At 42.2% G+C, this 18,305-nt stretch overlaps 1 protein-coding gene across 2 annotated transcripts in view; it reads right to left on the minus strand.

Annotated features, from left to right (window-relative positions):
• Positions 1 to 9,252: 9,252 nt before the first annotated feature.
• The window catches only part of CNPY2 (canopy FGF signaling regulator 2), a 50,513-nt gene continuing 41,460 nt past the window's right edge, over positions 9,253 to 18,305 (minus strand). For both annotated transcript variants that reach the window (XM_073670194.1, XM_073670198.1), the window contains exons 5-6: positions 11,496 to 11,592; positions 9,253 to 9,426 (exon numbers count right to left, since the gene is read on the minus strand). In XM_073670194.1, the coding sequence (XP_073526295.1) occupies positions 9,383 to 9,426; positions 11,496 to 11,592 (141 nt within the window). In that variant the 3' untranslated portion in view covers positions 9,253 to 9,382. The remainder of the gene's footprint in view (positions 9,427 to 11,495; positions 11,593 to 18,305) is intronic.

Below are 18,305 nucleotides of genomic sequence, written 5' to 3' on the forward strand. Positions count from 1 at the left end.
AATAAAAAGTCTATTGCCTCTGGTGTTAGTACAAAAGGTGTTGGAGTAAGACAGTCATCGAGAGGCTGCATTAAAACAGAGACGGCATGAATCCACTGTCTGCAATAGGAAACAAGTCCAAGAAAAGTTCTGAGGGCTGCAACATTAATGGGGACGGTGAATGCCTGTACTGCTAGTTTGCGTGCATTTGTCAAATGACGAGCTCCTGGTGTAATGCAATGTCCCAAAAAGGTGACTGAAGATTTACAAAACTGAAGCTTATCTTTCGATGCCTTGCAGCCAGCGTGATAGAGAAACAACATAAGCGATATAGTTCCACTATGACATTGTTTCCTGGAGGGGGCACAAATGAGCAGGTCATCGACATATTGCAAAACAACGATATGTGGTTCAGATCATCCCTCCAGTATTTCCTGCAGACTTGCAGTGTACATTGTGGGTGAATTCTGGGCACCCTGTGGCAACACTGTCCATGTATATTGACTACCCTGGAATGTGAAAGCAAACAGGTACTGGCAGTCAGGATGTAATGATACACCGAAAAATGCATTTGCCAAATCGATCACTGAAAAGCAAAGAGAGTTAGAAGGTATATGTGACAGAAGAGTATGTGGGTTGGGCACAACTGGTGTTAGAAGTTCTGTGGCTTTGTTAACCAACCGGAGGTCATGGACCATTCTATATGTGGCTGGTTGTCCTAGCACACTCTTTTTCTTTACTGGGAACAGGGGAGTGTTGCAAGGGGACTGGGTTTTGACTAGGACTCCTCTGTGTAGTAATTTTTGGACTTGCTGGGCTATGGCATTCTCCTGAGCCGAGCTAAGGGGATACTGCTTCTGTTGAGGCAAGATTGCTCCTGGTTTTAATTTTACCATTACTGGTTGAACTCTTAACCTACCAACATCTGTTTTGTCTGAGGCCCAAAAATCATGTGGCACAGCCTGCTCTAATATCGGGGGAAACTCATTTGTCTCTTCTATGCTGGCAATATCTAGTGACATAATTTTGCAAAGGGTACTTGGTTTTAAACCTGGGGTGATGGTGACAGTGCCATCGGGATGATACTCAATATGTGCTTGTAATTGGGACAACACATCATTTCCCAAAAGATTACATTGGCCTCGGGGCGATACCATGAGCTGGCTATGTACAGTAGCTCCTTGAATTTACAGGGGAATTCTCTTAGTGACAGGGAGCAGGATAGACGGGGAATTGAAGGGGGTGGCAATGACATGATGTGAAAAATCAGTGTCAGTATATGGCCAATCACCTTGCGTAATTACTGAATTGTCGGCCCCCGTATCTACTTGGAAATCGATTTCATGTCCCCCTGGTAGGTTCACCTGCACTATACAACTGGGAGTTGGGGGTAAGGAGATGAGGGGGTTCATGTGCAAGCTAACCTCATCCTATGGGGGCGTTGTTTGGTTGGCTGAAGGACCCGTACTCTGAGCATTTGGATACGGGTTGGTCCAACAGTCCTTTCTAAAATGTCCTGGCTTTTTACATCCGTAACATAGTCTCTGTCCTCCTCCTGCAGTTCGTCCTCTGTCTCTGTTGTTTCTAGGGGTAGTCTCTATTATGTGTACTCTGGCAGCTCTCTTTGCCTGCGCTATGTCATGCTGTGCCCCCCGGGCTATTCTAGCCAAATCCTCTGCTTTCACTGATCTCCAGTCTGGTCTACTTGCTTTTACCTTCTCTGCAATCTCTTTCTTTAGTCCATTCATGAAAGCACTTGCTAATACCCTCTCACTAGTCTTATTTTCGGGAATAAATCCCATTTCTGACCAAGTTCTCCTTAGTGCCCAAAAGTAATCTTTGGGGTCTTCTTCCTTACCTTGAACCCGGTCTTCTAGTGTAACCTGCCTCTCTTTACATGCTTTTACCAACGCTTTTACGTAAAGAACCTCGGCTGCTGCATCATTAGCCTCCGCTACATCAGGGCACGTTCTACTGTCATATTGTTTATAAGTTTCGGCCGTCAGTCTGTCATACCGAGCTTCATCTGCCAATTTCCCCTTAATTACCCCTTGCAGATCTATTCTAGTGGCATGGTATGTATCCTGTATGGTTCCTATCATTCTGGCAAAACCCATAGGGGACTGGGACGGATCTGGCAGCTGGGAGATCAACGCCAACTGCTCTGAAGGACTCCATGGTCTATACATTAACATTGTACGAGCTTCCTGACCTGGAACCACTGCATCCCCCCTGCTGCTGCTGCTACTGCTCCCGGCACAACTACCGTCCTCATTTGGAATAGTCTAGCTGGGTGGGGTCTCGGTCCTCCACATGCCACACAGATGTCTACTGTCAAGGGATTCTGCTGTCCACATCTGGGGCAAACCCAACAATTGGGTTCCTGGGAATTCTGATACTGGGGTGGGGGTGACGTCGGGAGCGGACAGGGAGGAAAATCTGTCATTCCAGTTTTTGTCAGTCTGTAACATCTGTCTCCTAGTTCTTCAATCTTTCCTTCAAAATAAGCGCATGCATTCATCCATACATCCACTGTCTTCAACAGACCCTTATCTTTCAGCCATCCATGATAGGAGTTAGAGAAGGATTTCCATTTCTCTCCATTCATCTCTCCATTCTCATTCATTCCCGCTTTACACAATATTTTGTCAATTCCAATCAGTGCCTGTTTCCCTTCTCTGCGTACCACTAAGTCTTTGGCTGTAATGCCTTCCTTGGCATTTTGGTTCCCCATTCTTTTGGTTCTCCTCACCTAGAAGAGACTCCTCAGTCACTTAGACAATGGTCACTTAGACAATGGGCCACAAAGGTTTCTGAACCATTCCACTACTAGCCTTCCAGGACTTATACGCCAGCCAGGAAAAAACAGACCAAAAACACCAATTCCGAGACACACCCACAACACAATCATCGGATCCATACTTTCATTCTTAAGTTCTCCAAAGGATAGAAGGCAGGACTGTCAATTTATCTGAGGGATTCTACTGGTTCAAAGGGACCTGAGCCAGACAACAATCTGTGAATTACCTGGGGAGCCGACCGCTCGGGGGTGAGGGAGTCTCTTCTATGCAGTGATATAATTAGGTAGAATATAACAGTTATTCTTACCTCAGCGCTGTATATATCACCAACAGAGAGCTTCACTCGTCCCACGTTTCGGACCGGTCGAGCACCCCTGGGTAGATTAACTCAAGGTCCCTGTTCGGGCGCCAGCTGTCGTCACTGCATTCTGGGTCTTCTATCCTTTGGATTACGATATCGGAGAGAATGAGACACAGGACAGGATGTTTGTGTCTAAACATGCTCTAAACTTTATTACAAAACACAGGGTTGATCTACACCCTGAAGGCAGGAAACGGATTTGCCATATATGGTTCGATTATACAGTTTAGCTGAACAAGCGAAAAAGCTAGTTTCTGTATGCTTTAAAATATTTAATTAGACGTATCTGGCTAGCAAGGCCACGTTATCTTCTTGCAAGAACACATTATTGCTACAAGAAGAAACATCTGGCCAGGGAGGACACGTTATCTTCTTAGCAAGGACACGCTATTGATACAAGAAGGAACATTTCAGCTTGCTGTTGTTTTCACCTAAAATAACTGTCAGACTTATATAGCATAGATGGGGTCTTTAAACTTGAGGGACTCCATCTTCTGCTATAACAAACTCTGTGTGGCATTGACCTGGTCTCTAATCTGAGCTGCTGTTAACCTGCGATTTCTGAGGCTGGTGACTCGGATAAACTTATCCTCAGAAGCAGAGGTGACTCTTGGTCTTCCTTTCCTGGGGTGGTCCTCATGTGAGCCAGTTTCTTTGTAGAGCTTGGTGGTTTTTGCAACTGCACTTGGGGACACTTTCAAAGTTTTCCCAATTTTTCGCACTGACTGATCTTCATTTCTTAAAGTAATGATGGCCACTCGTTTTTCTTTACTTAGCTGCTTTTTTCTTGCCATAATACAAATTCTAACAGTCTATTCAGTAGGACTATCAGCTGTGTATCCACCTGACTTCTGCACAACACAACTGATGGTCCCAACCCCATTTATAAGGCAAGAAATCCCACTTATTAAACCTGACAGGGCACACCTGTGAAGTGAAAACCATTTCCGGTGACTACCTCTTGAAGCTCATCAAGAGAATGCCAAGAGTGTGCAAAGCAGTCATCAAAGCAAAAGGTGGCTACTTTGAAGAACCTAGAATATAAGACATATTTTCAGTAGTTTCACACTTTTTTGTTAAGTATATAATTCCACATGTGTTAATTCATAGTTTTGATGCCTTCAGTGTGAATGTACAATTTTCATAGTCATGAAAATACAGAAAAATCTTAAAATGAGAAGGTGTGTCCAAACTTTTGGTCTGCACTGTACTTCTAAAAGGTTTATGAGATATAATTTGTGCCAGGAGTGCTTCTTTAACTGATCTACAGGATAGGTGATAAATGTTAGATTTGTGAGGTCCAGACCATAGGAACCAACACTGGTCAGTCGACCAACAGTGAAAGTCTACAGCTTCATAGAAACAGCAAAGCAAGCAAAACAGTCATCAGGTGCAGTGTTTAAGTGATGACCATGGGAACAGGCAAGCAGAGCGGCATCGTAATGGTGTGTGCATTCCACAATATTAGGATTCGTCAAGCTGCAGTCGAATCCCTTTAAATTCTAGTGAAATATCGGCATTACGCAACGGCCCCATTATCAGTATTGGTCAGTATTTTTTCTCAGCAGTGGGGGACAAAACCAGGTGATGAACAATAAGAGAAAAGGTATAATAGAAACAAGTCACCAATTCTGCATTTATCACCCACTCCTGGTTTTGTCTCCCATTCCTGAGAAAAAATACTGACCGAATACTGACCAAATACTGAATGTGGGGCCGTGGCCTTAGACTGAGGTTGGCCATACACAGAGGACTGCCGGCTGAACGATTCTTCGGAGGACAGTCATCTCTGCCGACACTCCCATATGAGAATACCGCTGAATGACATGTCAGACCGGGGTTTATCTCTGGGAGAACAATGTGATCGGCAGTCTAAAATCAGACATGTTCGATTGGCAACTCTCCCGACCATCAGTTGGCCGGCGCCCCCCATACATATTACACTGTTGGCTGTACCCGTTGATATTGACAGGTTCAGCTGACATTAGTCTAATATGTATGGGGGCCTTTAGTGGCCGATTCATTAAGACTGGCCTTTTGTATGCCAGCTTTAATGAAGGGCTCGCTGGAGTACAATGCGCTAAATTAATTAAGACGCACATGCAACTTAATTCGGTGCATCTTCTCAGTGGTGTGCGTCTCTGTGCTCCTTGTCTCATTAGTAATTTTACTGCAGTTAAGGACTAGAGTAGCATTTCTGGCATAAGAAACACTAGCACTGTTGCTAAAATTTGAGGGGAGGGTGTAGCCATGCCCTGTTTCCTGAAAACGCCAAAAGTGTTTTAGGTGAGTATTCTTGCCTAAAAGCTTTGATGAATCAGGGCCTAAATATTGCAAACTACAAATCATTAGGACTTGGCAAGATTTCACCAGGGGTTGACAATCCCTTTATAGAATGGTATTAATTAAAATGCCAAACTATGTTTAAATCACATTTAATCATTCCACACTAGTCAGAAATATTGAATGCTATTTATAACTTTTGCTTAAAGGGGTATTCTACTCTACTCAAATGATCACCTATGCCCTGAATAAAGTGATAACTGTTAGATTGGTGGGGGTCCAACCACTGATCACTAGAACTGGGCTCTTATCTCCTTTCAAGTCTATGGCAATGATGAAGAAAACCAGCGCATTCAATCCTGGCTGGGAGGAAGAAATGTCACACGTGGTGATTTTGTCATGGCAATACCTATGTTCACTGCACTGGCAATTACATTTCATGGCAATTTTTTATTGTGAATTGCATGAGACACTATAAATTGTAACAAGTTCATCTATGTGCACATTTATGTATTTTGTGTGCAGAAATTTCTGCACCATTTCTGCATCTATTGGCAGGAAAGAGCAGCCTCAAAAATGTGCATTTTGGCTGCATTTTTGCATTGAAGTCAATGGGTGGAACAATGCTGGCAAAAACACACAGGGAATTGACATGCTGCAGATTATATTCTGCACCAAATCTGCAAGTCAAAAAAACGCAACGTGTGCATGACAGTTCAGGTTTCTCATTCACTTTGCTGGCATCAGGTTTTGTTAACAAATCCAAGTGAAAAAAACGCGGCAAAAACTTAACATGCGCACATGGCCTAAATCAATTCTGGCTCATTTTGCATAGCAGATTTATATATATCACCTGGAAGGCTACAACATATACACTGCCCCTTTCATCAATACAGCACATACTGACACTGATCTCTGGGGAAGAGGAAAAAAACTAATTATAAGCGGACACTTTGACCTCAATTGAAGCAGGGGCCTCCTGCAGTGGACATGTAATGACAACAGGAGATCTGTTCTGGGAAAAAAAAAGACACCAAGACTGAGATTTGTTTACACAAGTGTTTCCCAAACTCCAGTCCTCACAGGTCATGTTTTCAGGATTTCCATAGTATTGCACAGGTGATGGAAGTATCAGCAAGGCATCAGAAATTCTCTCACCTGTGCAATACTATGGAAATCCTGAAAAATGACCTGTGGGGTCCATGAGGACTGGAGTTTGGGAAACACTGGTTTACACAGAGGCTGGGAAGTACGCTTCCCAGGCATAAGCTTCCTCTGATCAAAGCACAACTCAGATATTTTGGAGCTAGTGGTCAGTGATGAATATCGATCCATAATTTATGGGAGATATATTTTCAGCGCCGTAGTGAAGGGACGAACATAATGCATTCACTCACATCACCGTAAGGCCAGCAGAACCCCTCCAACTTAATATTAGGTCAGATGGATGGTGCTATCCGTGCCATGTTTAATCTCTTTAGACAGGTAAAATCACGGTAAGAAACACGACGACAATCTTTACTACCTGGGACCTCCAGGGGCGAAGCTATTCTGTAAGTTGTGGAGGTTGGTACCCTGCATAATTACGCCCCTGCTCGGACGTCAACTCTCCCTAACTGGCCCTATGAGGAAAGGGAGAAAAATAAAGCAGACAAACAAAATCCTGTGGTTGTATCCTATTGGTAGGACAAGGCTAAATCAGTTTGGCCTTGTCCTACCAATAGGACACAACCACAGGATCTTGTTTACTTTGTTGTTTTTGTCTCATATTTTTCTTTTCTTCATAGGGTCATTTAGGGCTAGTTAGGGAGAGTCGACGTCCAAGCAGGGGCGCCATTGCACAGGTGTAGGGTGCCAACCTCCGCGGCAAGGCAGGGTGACATCAGCTAATTGATGGGGTACATATTTTCACCTCGGCCTTGCCTCTTAGACAGACAGCTACTGTTTGGCCATATATATTTGTTGCAAATTTTTTTTACTCATCCTACAATTAAGGGTTCCGTCTTATATTTGATATAGTGTTTAAGTCAGTGATATTTCTTGTTTTTTCTTTCACTTGTTAATTTGTAATACAGTGAACTTATTGTAGAGTTGGCTGTAAATGTACCAGGGTATACATCGACGAGCAAAAGGGTAACAATGTTTTGAACTTTTGACTTTCAGGCGCCATATCTCACCATCCATTACTGCTTTGAACATGAGACTACCATCATTTTATAGACCTTCATCTTCGCTATCGGATACCTAAATTTGACTTGCAACTATTTAGCATATGATTAGTTATGCAGATTCTTGATATGTCACTACATTGTTACGGTTTTGCTCCTCGTGGTGGAAAAAAACTTTCTTCTAGTATACTACAAATTACAACCTGTTCTCACATTCCCTAATAGCTCAGTGTGTTATTAGGTTGATTCCCAAGTGAAAGGTCATGAGGAGCAGCCATGAAGATGATTTCCCAAGAAAAGAGAAACCGCATCATCCAGCTCATCGATATCAGTCTCTCGGCCATGAAAATTGCCAAACTGTATCATGTGAATGCCAGGACAGTTGGAAGAATACGAAATGAAGTCCGTCCATCCATTCAAAAGCCAAGAGGTGGACGTCCAGGCAAAATATTGGAGTCAACAAGTCGGCTCATCACAAGGTCTATCAGTTCTAGCAATACAAACACGGCAGTGGAGGTGACTTGTATGCTTTGTAATAGGGAGATCACAGACGTCCATGCAAGCACCGTGCAATGCACGTTACACAAGTCTGGAATGGTAGCCTGAAAAAAGATGAAGAAGCCGTGACTTCAATATCATCATAAGAAGGGTCAGCTCGAGTTTGCAAAAAAGTATGAAAACTGGACAGTAGATTTGAAACGGGTGATTTGGAGCGGTGAGAAGACAGACAATAGACCCTGCTGGGTGCAAATGGGAAGAAACAAGGGAAAAAGGGGCTAATGTATTGAGAAAATGAAGGAACTGTCAAGTTTGGTGGAGGAAGCCTGATGATATGGGGCTGTTTCACAGCCAAAGGTGTTGGATACTTGACCAAAATTGATAGTGGGCTCTATGCAGAGCTATATGTGAGTATCCTACAAGACTAGTTACTTCGTATACTAGAGTACTATGGGTATGAAAAGGACGAATAATGTTCCAGTAGGACAACGACCCGAAGCATACGTCGAGATTGGTGAAGAAATTGGCCCCCACACCTCAACCCAATCGAACATTTGTGGGTACAGTTGAAGAAAAAGCTGTATACATACCCAAGTGAGTCGACCAGTATGTACCAAGTTTGGGAAAGTGTAAAAGAGACCTGGGGTCAGATTTCGGTCAAGACATGCTTGAATCTGATGAAGAGCATGCCCAGAATGATTCAGGCAATGTTGAAAGCCAAAGGTCAATTTACAAAATACTGAAAATTAAAATTTAGATTTTTAGGAGCACAACAGTAACAGTGCAGTGACACAACAATAATCTGCATAACTAATCATGTTAAATAGTTGCAAGTCAAATTCATATATGAGATAGCCAAGATGATTGTCTATCAAATGATAGTAGTCTCAAGTACGAAGCATTGTCAGTATTATAATAAATATATATTTAATTGTGTCAACTGTGTAATTGTCCTGACGAGTGGAGGGGGCGGAGTTGCATTCCCCTGACAAACTGGTGGCAGTGGTGGGATCTGCGCAACCCATCCCGGCTGTCATCCTTGACAGTTATGTTTTGTCAAGATCCTGAAAAAGGTTAAACACTAGTTGTGTCCAAATACTAGTTCAGATATACTATTGTATATGTACAGAAAGAAACACAAAATAAATGCACATAATGCATGTTGACAAAGTAACTACATTTTCTTTTAATGTAAAAAATATTTAAGACGCTAAATACTATCATTCACATTTCATTATTTTTCCCCTTTTCTGTATAGCTTTATGGACAATCTAAGAGGTAGAAACAGAAGTTCAAAGTTCATCATGTGGTATGTGCACGGCGTGGTCACACAAATCTGTAAAGAGGAAAAGAAAGTAACAATTACTCATCAGATACTGTGCTGTATAACTATAACCAATGAAAGACCTAACAATAACCACTGAATGACCACCAATACATCTTTATGACATGGGGCTGTGCTTTTACAGCCCCGTATAATAACTCCTGCACAGGTGGTCTTATGCCGCCCTGGGGCAGGTTTTCCACTGTATAATTAGATTCAGCTTTAAAGAGAACCTGTCAGCATGATTTTGCAGGTTAAGGTAAAGACATGGCTGTAATGGGACTAATATATAGATTAAATTGATACCTTTGGTGAAGAAATCCACTTTGTAGCTCTTTAATCACTATTTGAAGTTTGCTGGCAATGAGATTTGGGTGCACAGGGGGCCGGACTGTACACTGGGTCTTGTGTTCCTGCCTCCGATGTTTGAACGACAGGTCACGGCTTTTTCAGTGACCTGCCTTCTATGAAATTCTTACTAGCACCATCACTGCTACGGGCGGAGTGTGCGCGGATAGATTTCCCAGATGGTGTTCAATACGATGGCGCTATGGGCTGCACATGACCAGATTGAGATTTCAGATCAATGACATCTCTAAAAGCATTTTTCCACATTAGACCGCTATTGATCAGTCTCCTCCAATAGAAAAGCAATTTTCTCATGTAACGTTTTCAATTGTACAAGAAGGATGCACAGGTCGGGTCACATACTCCTCCACCAGCAGCCATTGTATGGACTGGGGATCTATGCCGTCTGTGAGGAAGGCTGTACCAACAAGAGCAGAAGAACCTGTCACATTGTGGATGATAAGCTGCCCTCAGAGGTGTCTGATAGCAACTTAAGGCCCCGTCACACTAAGCGACGCTACAGCGATTACGACAACGATACGACCTGTCAGGGATCGTTGCTGCGTCGCTATGTGGTCGCTGGTGAGATGTCAAAACAGTCAGATCTTCCCAACGACACAGCGACCCGTAACGATCTGTATAACAATGCACGCCTATGTGTTTCTGTGTCTGAGTCGTCAACAAGGTTGTTGGTAAGGTGTCAAACACACCGATGCATGCTACCCAGCGGGGCCTCAACGATCAAAGAAATGTCCAGACCATTCCGACACGACCAGCAATCTCACAGCAGGGGCCTGGTCACTGCTAAGTGTCAAACGTAGCGAGATCCCTGCTGAGGTCGCTGTTGCGTCACAAAACTTGTGACTCAGCAGCGATCTCGCTTAGTGTGACGGGGCCTTTACTTCCCACTCCACAATGAAAATACATGCCCCTTTGGCAGAGCTTGTGTGTGTATGGGGGAGGGGAGATTCCTGTCAGTAGTAGCTTATTAGGCCTAGAGCTTTCCAAAGTGTATTGTCACCTTAAGTGTCTCCCTAACGACAGCCTTTGTCAAAGTGACAATGTATGGGGATCTTAGAATGGTATTGTATTGTATTGTTTACCCTCAAATATGAAGCACAAAAGGTGTTTACAGAGGCTTATGGGTGGACTGAAGCAGAATACCATAACGAAAGATGCAGACTTCATAGGTTTTTCCTTGCAGACAACAAGATAAAAGTCTAAAAACAGCAACTAACCTTGAGAACGTAATCTGTAACACGCTAGAAGTCATAATAGTGTTTATTGGGCTATGGATTTATTGTTTTTACTCGCTAAGTTGATTTAAAAGGACTAAAATACAGGATCATTATAAGAAAAGAATACTTCTAAATAGAAAACCACCCTGCACAGGCAAAAGTCAGTCTACAATGGGGCCAATGGCCGCTTGATCATGAAACAAAATCGTACAGCCATTATCTATTTAGATTTAACATTACTTCTTTCTCGTAATGACCCTGTATTTTGGTCCTTTAAGAGACAGGAAATCATTTTAAATCTAAATATAAGATTACACAGCAAAGCCAAAATTTAGCCCATAAGCGGGGGCCAATGGCCACACGATTTAGTTTCATAATTGTGCGGCCACTGACAAGCATGGGGGGGCAGAGTTTCAGCAACATGGCCAGACGCATCTTGTAGTGACACCTTAATTACCTAGCGTCTATGTTACCTTGTAGCAAAGAGTAAATTACCTGTTCGTTTACTGCAGAGTTTGTCCTTTACATTTTCTTTTTCATGAGAGAAGAATTCTATTAGCTCATCCTCATATTCCTCAACTATGCGCTCACACTGCAAGAAGCACAAGAAACATTATTTTCATTAATTTTGTTTTGTAGAAATTCTTATGGCAACAGAGATGAAAGGCACATATTCACACAGAACGCTAGAAGCAAACGAGAGACTGCACCCAGTGTATATCATTTGTGGTTTAGGCTGGGCTCACCATTTCCAGCTTTGTGGAGTTTTGGCTTCATTATGTTACAATAAGGCTGTGAACACCTTTCTACGTATTTTCTCAAATGCATTTAACATAAAAAATGATGCAAATCTTGTGTCATCTGATTGTGCAGTTGTCCTCTTCCATACAGTTAAAGAAGCACTCCTCCTCCCAAAGTTTTTATCCTCAATATATTGCAGTGATATTATATAGCACTGTGTACTTACAATTGCTCATTTTCCTTTTCTACCCAGCTAATTCTTCTCTTTTCTCTATGTAGAAACAGGAAGCCTCTTGTCATTTATCATTCCCCTATTCATCTCCTGACCCAGCTGTTCCCACCTCCAAGGGACTTTTGCAGTTACTCATGATTCATACAGGGAAAATTGACCCCCCGTTTCTACATAGAGCTTAGAAGAATTCAGCTAGTCAGTTTTTACTCATGTGATAATGTCATAGACCTAATGGAAAAGAGAAGAATTAGCTGGGTAGAAAGGAAAAATGAGCAATTGTAAGTACACAGTGCTATATAATATGATGATAGCAATACATTAAGAGGATAACATTTTTGATGGGAGTGCTTCTTTAATAGCAGGGCTGTGGAGTCAGTAAGCCAAACCTGCGACTCAGACTCCTCAATTTCCCTTACACCAACTCCGACTCCACGACTCTGACTCCCACATATATTGCTTATATTTAAATAGATAGATAGATAGATAGATAGATAGATAGATAGATAAAGTCATAGAGGGATAGATAGATAGATAGATAGAGGGAGGGATGGATAGATAGATAGTGGGATAGATGGAGGAATAGATAGATTAATCGAGGGATGGATAGGTAAATAGAGGGATGGATAGATGGAGAGATAGATAGATAGATAATTATATGGATAGATAGATGATAGATAGCCATATGGATGGATAGCTGGAGGGATAGATGAAAGGATGGATAGATAGAAAGATGGATGGATAGATAGAGGGATAAATGAAAGGATAGATGAACGGATAGATGGAGGGATAGATAGATGGATAGATAGAGGGATGGATAGATTGATGAATAGATAGAGTGTGATAGACAGATGACAGCTACAGACAGCAAATAGTACATTGCACATATCGCACATATAGTTCACACATTGTACAGAGAGCACATAATAATCACCTACAATATTAGCATTAGTTACCTTCCTGTGACAGAGATGAGCAGTAGTACTTTCACTTTCTCACTTTCTCCAGCTCGGGGCCCAGGAATCGGATCCTGTGCAGGGCAGGCACCCCTCCTCTCTCGGGTGAAGACGACAGAAGACAGGACAGAAGAGGGGAGATTGCCCCCTGCAGTCTGGAGCCGGTGCAGGACAGGAGCACTGCAGCATACAAGTGAGTTTTGATAGGTGCGTGCCCCTGCTCCTAGGAGGGGCAGCTGCCCCCCCTGCCCCTCGCTGGCTACGGCCATGATTCACACACAGCGTTTTTGCGGATCCGTTTTTTGCAGTAAAATGCAGTGACTCTGGGCATCCCAGCAAAGTCAATGGGTTTCAAGATATGACATTCTGACACATCCTCACAAAGAATGAGCATGTCAGTTTGTGCAGCGTTTTTCTGCTTTTGCTTTTGAAAACATTATCTATGAGCTCAAAAACCTTTCAGGTGATGCGGTTTTTTAAAAAACTGATCTGCTTTTGCAGCTGAAAAAAATATCCTCAAAAAACGCAGCAAAAACGCTGTGTGTGAATGTAGCCTTAGATCAGGAATAGAACAGCCATTTATAGGACATTTCATAACTTTCCCAAATTCCTATGAAAAAATATTCAGCACATTCTGCATTGAACTACTGTACCCAATTTATTATATATTTTAGGAGTCGGAGTCGGTCAATTTTATACCGACTCCACCAAAATGAGCGCCGACTCCGACTCCACAGCCCTGTTTAATAGGATATTTTTTGGTCAAAACTATATACAGACTTACTTTTTCTTATTTTTTGTTTTAGATGCACTGGATTTAAAAAAAAAAAAAAAAAAAAAAAAAGGAAAGATGCATAACTCGAATAACCTTTAACTACAGCAGCCGGACATTACTTTATAGGCAACATAAGAGTAAAAAATTATATTCTAAATGAGGAACATTATACACACTGATATATGTGTGCGGCTAAATGATTAACCCCTTTATGACAAGGTCAGTAATAGTACATAGCTGTGCCCTGGGCCTTATGGACCAGCTACGTACTATTACGCGTGCTACAATCGTGCTCGCACGTAGGTGTGCCCTGGGCCTATTGGACCAGAAACGTATTAATACGCCCTGGCTGTGCAGGTGTGATCGCCGCCTGGTGTCAGCTGATTGTCACAGCTGACACCCGATGCTATGTTCTAGGAGCGGTCCCGCACCGCTCCCAGCACATTAAACCCCGAAATGCTGCGATCGAAGTCGATCGCAGCATTCCAGAAGGGGAGGTAAGTGCCGATACTTACCTCCTTCTCAGGCGTCCCGTGCTGTCTGAGCCGGGTCCCAGATGTTGTCACCAGGAGGCAAAAAGTTACTTTGGTCATGCGCAGTGTGCGACCAAAGTAACTTCTGCATGCAGCGCTTACAGGCTGTATATAGCATAGAAATGCTGCTGCTGCTCTATGCTATATAAGCGATCAGGCTGAAAAAAGTGAAAAGTTCCATAGTGGGACATAGTGTACAAGTAAAAAAAAGTGTCAGAAAGTGAAAAAATAAATTGAAAAAATAATCCCCCAAAAATAAAAAATATACTGTACCCATAAATAAATATTATTATGAAAATAAACCAATAAAAGTACACATATTTAGCATCGCCGTGTCCGGAACGACCTGACCTATAAAACTGTCCCACTAGTTAACCCCTTTAATGAACACTAAAAAAAATAAGTAAAAAACGAAGCAAAAAAAAATGATGCTTTATCATCATACCGTCAAACAAAAAATGGAATAAAACGCGATCAAAAAGACGAATGCAAATAAAAATGTTACCGCTGAAAACGTCATCTTGTCCCGCAAAAAACAAGCTGCCATACAGCTCCATCAGCCAAAAAATAAAAAAGTTGTAGCTCTCAGAGTAAAGCCATACAATTTTTTTTTTCTATAAAATAGTTTTTATTGTGTAAAAGCGCCAAAACATAACAAAAGATATAACTGTTGTACCGCTGTAAACGTACTGACCGGAAGAATAAAAATGCCTTATCAATTTTACCACACGCGGAACGGCTTAAAAAAAACAATTCCTGAATTGTTGTTTGTTTGTTTATTCTGCCTCCCAAAAATCAGAATAGAAAGCGATCAAAAAATGTCACGTGCCCAAAAATGGTACCAATAAAAACGTCAACTTGTCCCGCAAAAAACAAGCCGTCACATGACTCTTGTCGGCCGAAATATGGAAAAATTATAGCTCTCAAAATATGGCAATGCAAAAACTAGTCTTTGCAAAAAAAAAAGTGTCTTTTAGTGTGTGACAGCTGACAATCATAAAAACCCGATATGAATCTGGCATCACTGTAATTGCACCGACTCGAAGAATAAAGTTGTCTAATCACTTATACCGCACGAGGAAAAGCATAAAAAATAAACTCTAGGGTTAGGGTTGTATTAGGGTTGTTTTTTTTTCAAAAGTAAAGAAAAAAAAAAAATGACGACGATATGGCAAACAGTGTTGAGCGCATGTGCTCGCTTCTTCAGTTTGAATCGGGTGCTCGGGTATGCACCGAGTATCGCGGGTGCTCGAGTGACATGCTTCGTGGCCAAAAAAGTTGCATGGATTGCCTGCCATGCACGAGCGATCCCCGCATGTTTTTTTTGGGTGTCTAATAATCGTGAAACATGCAGGCGGGGACTCGAGCATGTCACTCGAGAACCCGTGATACATGGTGCATACCCTAGTACTTGATGCAAACTCAAGTAGCGAGCACTTGCGCTCAAGACTAATGACAACTTATTCAATATGATGACCTAATGTTATCAAATTCTGTGTCGTACCTCTGGGTTCAAAATGTTCACTATACCCCTTGATAAAATCCTTGAAGAGTCTAGTTTCCAAAATGGTGTCACTTGTGGGGGTTTCCACAGTTTAGGCAAATCAGGGACTCTCCAAACGCGACATGGCGTCCGCTCTCAATTCCAGCCAATTTTGCGTTCAAAAAGTCACACAGTGCTCCTTCCCTTCTGAACTCTGCCGTGCGCCCAAACAGTGTATTTCCCCACATATGGGGTATCGTTGTACTCAGGAGAAATTGCACAAAAGTTTTTGGGGTCCATTTTCTCCTCTTACCGTTGTGAAAATAAAAAATTTGGCTAAAACATCATTTTGTCTAAAAAATTAGATTGTTATTTTCACGGCTCCGAAAAAGGAGCTTGTAAGCACTGCACATGCTCTGAGGTTTAACAGCTGTGGTCAGTCTCCAAGGAAACAAGATGTAAACAAAAGAAAGGTATTAATATGTACAGAACAGCAGCAAATTTTAACAAAGCAGTAAACTCCAAAAAAAAAATTCTGATGATAAATAGTCCCCTTACAAATTCTGACAGGTGTTGTAATGAAGACCACAACATTCAATTCACTATCCATATGAATTATCATATCTGTTGGTTTAAAAGGGGTTGTTCAGGATTGTGAAGTTAATGACCTTTCTTACACATTCGTCATTAAGATCAGACCAATACAGGTCTGACACCTGGCACCCCCACTAATATGGTTATCAGCTCACAGTGTATGGAGTCAGGACGCACTGCTCTGCACATGTATGGAGCAAGGAGGCACAAATGAACATGCTTTATATGCTGCACATATACCAACTTATACTGCAGCTCATTTATTTGGTTTTGCTTTAGTTTCTTGTACTTTGTACAAATAGGGGAGTGGCTCCCCCTTTCTGAGCTAGGTATTTAATTTATAGCTGGGAGTCTGAACAGTTCGGCTTTGTTCCCCATCTAAAATTGACGTAGTCTAACACAAGGTGAGGTTTTAATATTTAAGGATACGACCGTCGTTTGTGGTACACCTTGTCACGGCGTGATGGCCTTTACACTTTTTTGATCAAAACAGTGTTTACTAAGTACCCAATATTATTTATATGTACTATTACTTTTTTTACTTACAGCAGAGTATTTGCTCATCTTGTTTCTATCTTAGCTTTTGCTTGCTACAAGGCCATAGTGGGAATATGCTTCTATGTTGCATGTATACCATTTTATACTCCGGCTCATTTTTTTGGTTCTGCTATTTGTAACAAACGTCATAAAAGATCAGACTGGTGCGGGTTCGACGCCTGTCACCCACACTAATACACTGTTATAAGTTCACAGTGTAAGGAGCCGGGGCGCACAGCTCTGCACGCGGATAGAGCCGGGGCGCACAGCTCTGCACGCGGATAGAGCCGGGGCGCACAGCTCTGCACGCGGATACAGCCGGGGCGCACAGCTCTGCACGCGGATACAGCCGGGGCGCACAGCTCTGCACGCGGATACAGCCGGGGCGCACAGCTCTGCACGCGGATACAGCCGGGGCGCACAGCTCTGCACGCGGATACAGCCGGGGCGCACAGCTCTGCACACTGTGAAGTGGTCATTCTCAGATACCGCAACTCAGTGGGTCATAGTTCAGAAATAGCCCTTTGAGTCCTTCTTTCCATGAGCAAAAATGCTGAGCTTTTACCTTTGCTATTGCGTACTTTGGTGCAAACACCTACAGAAAAAAAAGGAATCCACTCTGATAATTACTTCTTCTCTGCATTTTTTGGTGCAGATTTGAAGTAGCTTTTTTTTTTAATGTGAAAAAAAAAAAAAAAAAAAAAAAACACAACATGCAGCAGTAATTCTCCCCCCCACCACCACAATATTTATGCCAAGTGGGAACATGACCTAAATCTTGGCAGTTTTGTGTGTAGATAGGGATAAAATTTAGTGATACTGATCCAAGATCTCCATAACAAACACAAGAGACTTCTCTGATTTGTCGACATTAGTCATTAACATCAAGCATCAGACCAGTATCTTGAACCATGCATATCTCATCATGAAAAACAAAAAAGACTTAAAGTTTGGTTTCTCTTTTTGTAAAGAAAAATTATAAGCAATCAGCTCACCTATTCACAGATGCAGGTGTGCACGGATCCAAGTTCCAAAGGAAATAGTCCATGTGACAAAGGCACTTCCAATAAACCGTATATTTTTATTAAGAAAATTTCATCCATAAAAAATAGATAATTCCATAAGAAATCCACAGAAACATACATTGCCTGCATTTACGATAGGAACTGGTGGATTGGAAATATTTCTGAAATTTCAGTCGACGACCATGATGCATTAATAAATTTTATGCGTCCTCATGGACCAGCTAGCTTCTTTCACTGGCCTGTGAGAAATGATACATGCTGGATTCCCGAGCAGTCAATCATTGCAATAATTCCAGCACCAGCTGCAACAGCAATGGGCCGACAATACAGCTTCTCTGAACCGATTATGTTGCAAAGTCAGCAACAATTCCAGACCACTTAGACTGAACATTATGGCTTGGGAACAAACAAAAGATACCCAATATTAGGCTT

Source organism: Phyllobates terribilis, unplaced genomic scaffold, assembly GCF_046119375.1.
Source record: "Phyllobates terribilis strain yellow unplaced genomic scaffold, ASM4611937v1 Scaffold_2__4_contigs__length_985480577, whole genome shotgun sequence".
NCBI classification, from domain to species: domain Eukaryota; kingdom Metazoa; phylum Chordata; class Amphibia; order Anura; family Dendrobatidae; genus Phyllobates; species Phyllobates terribilis.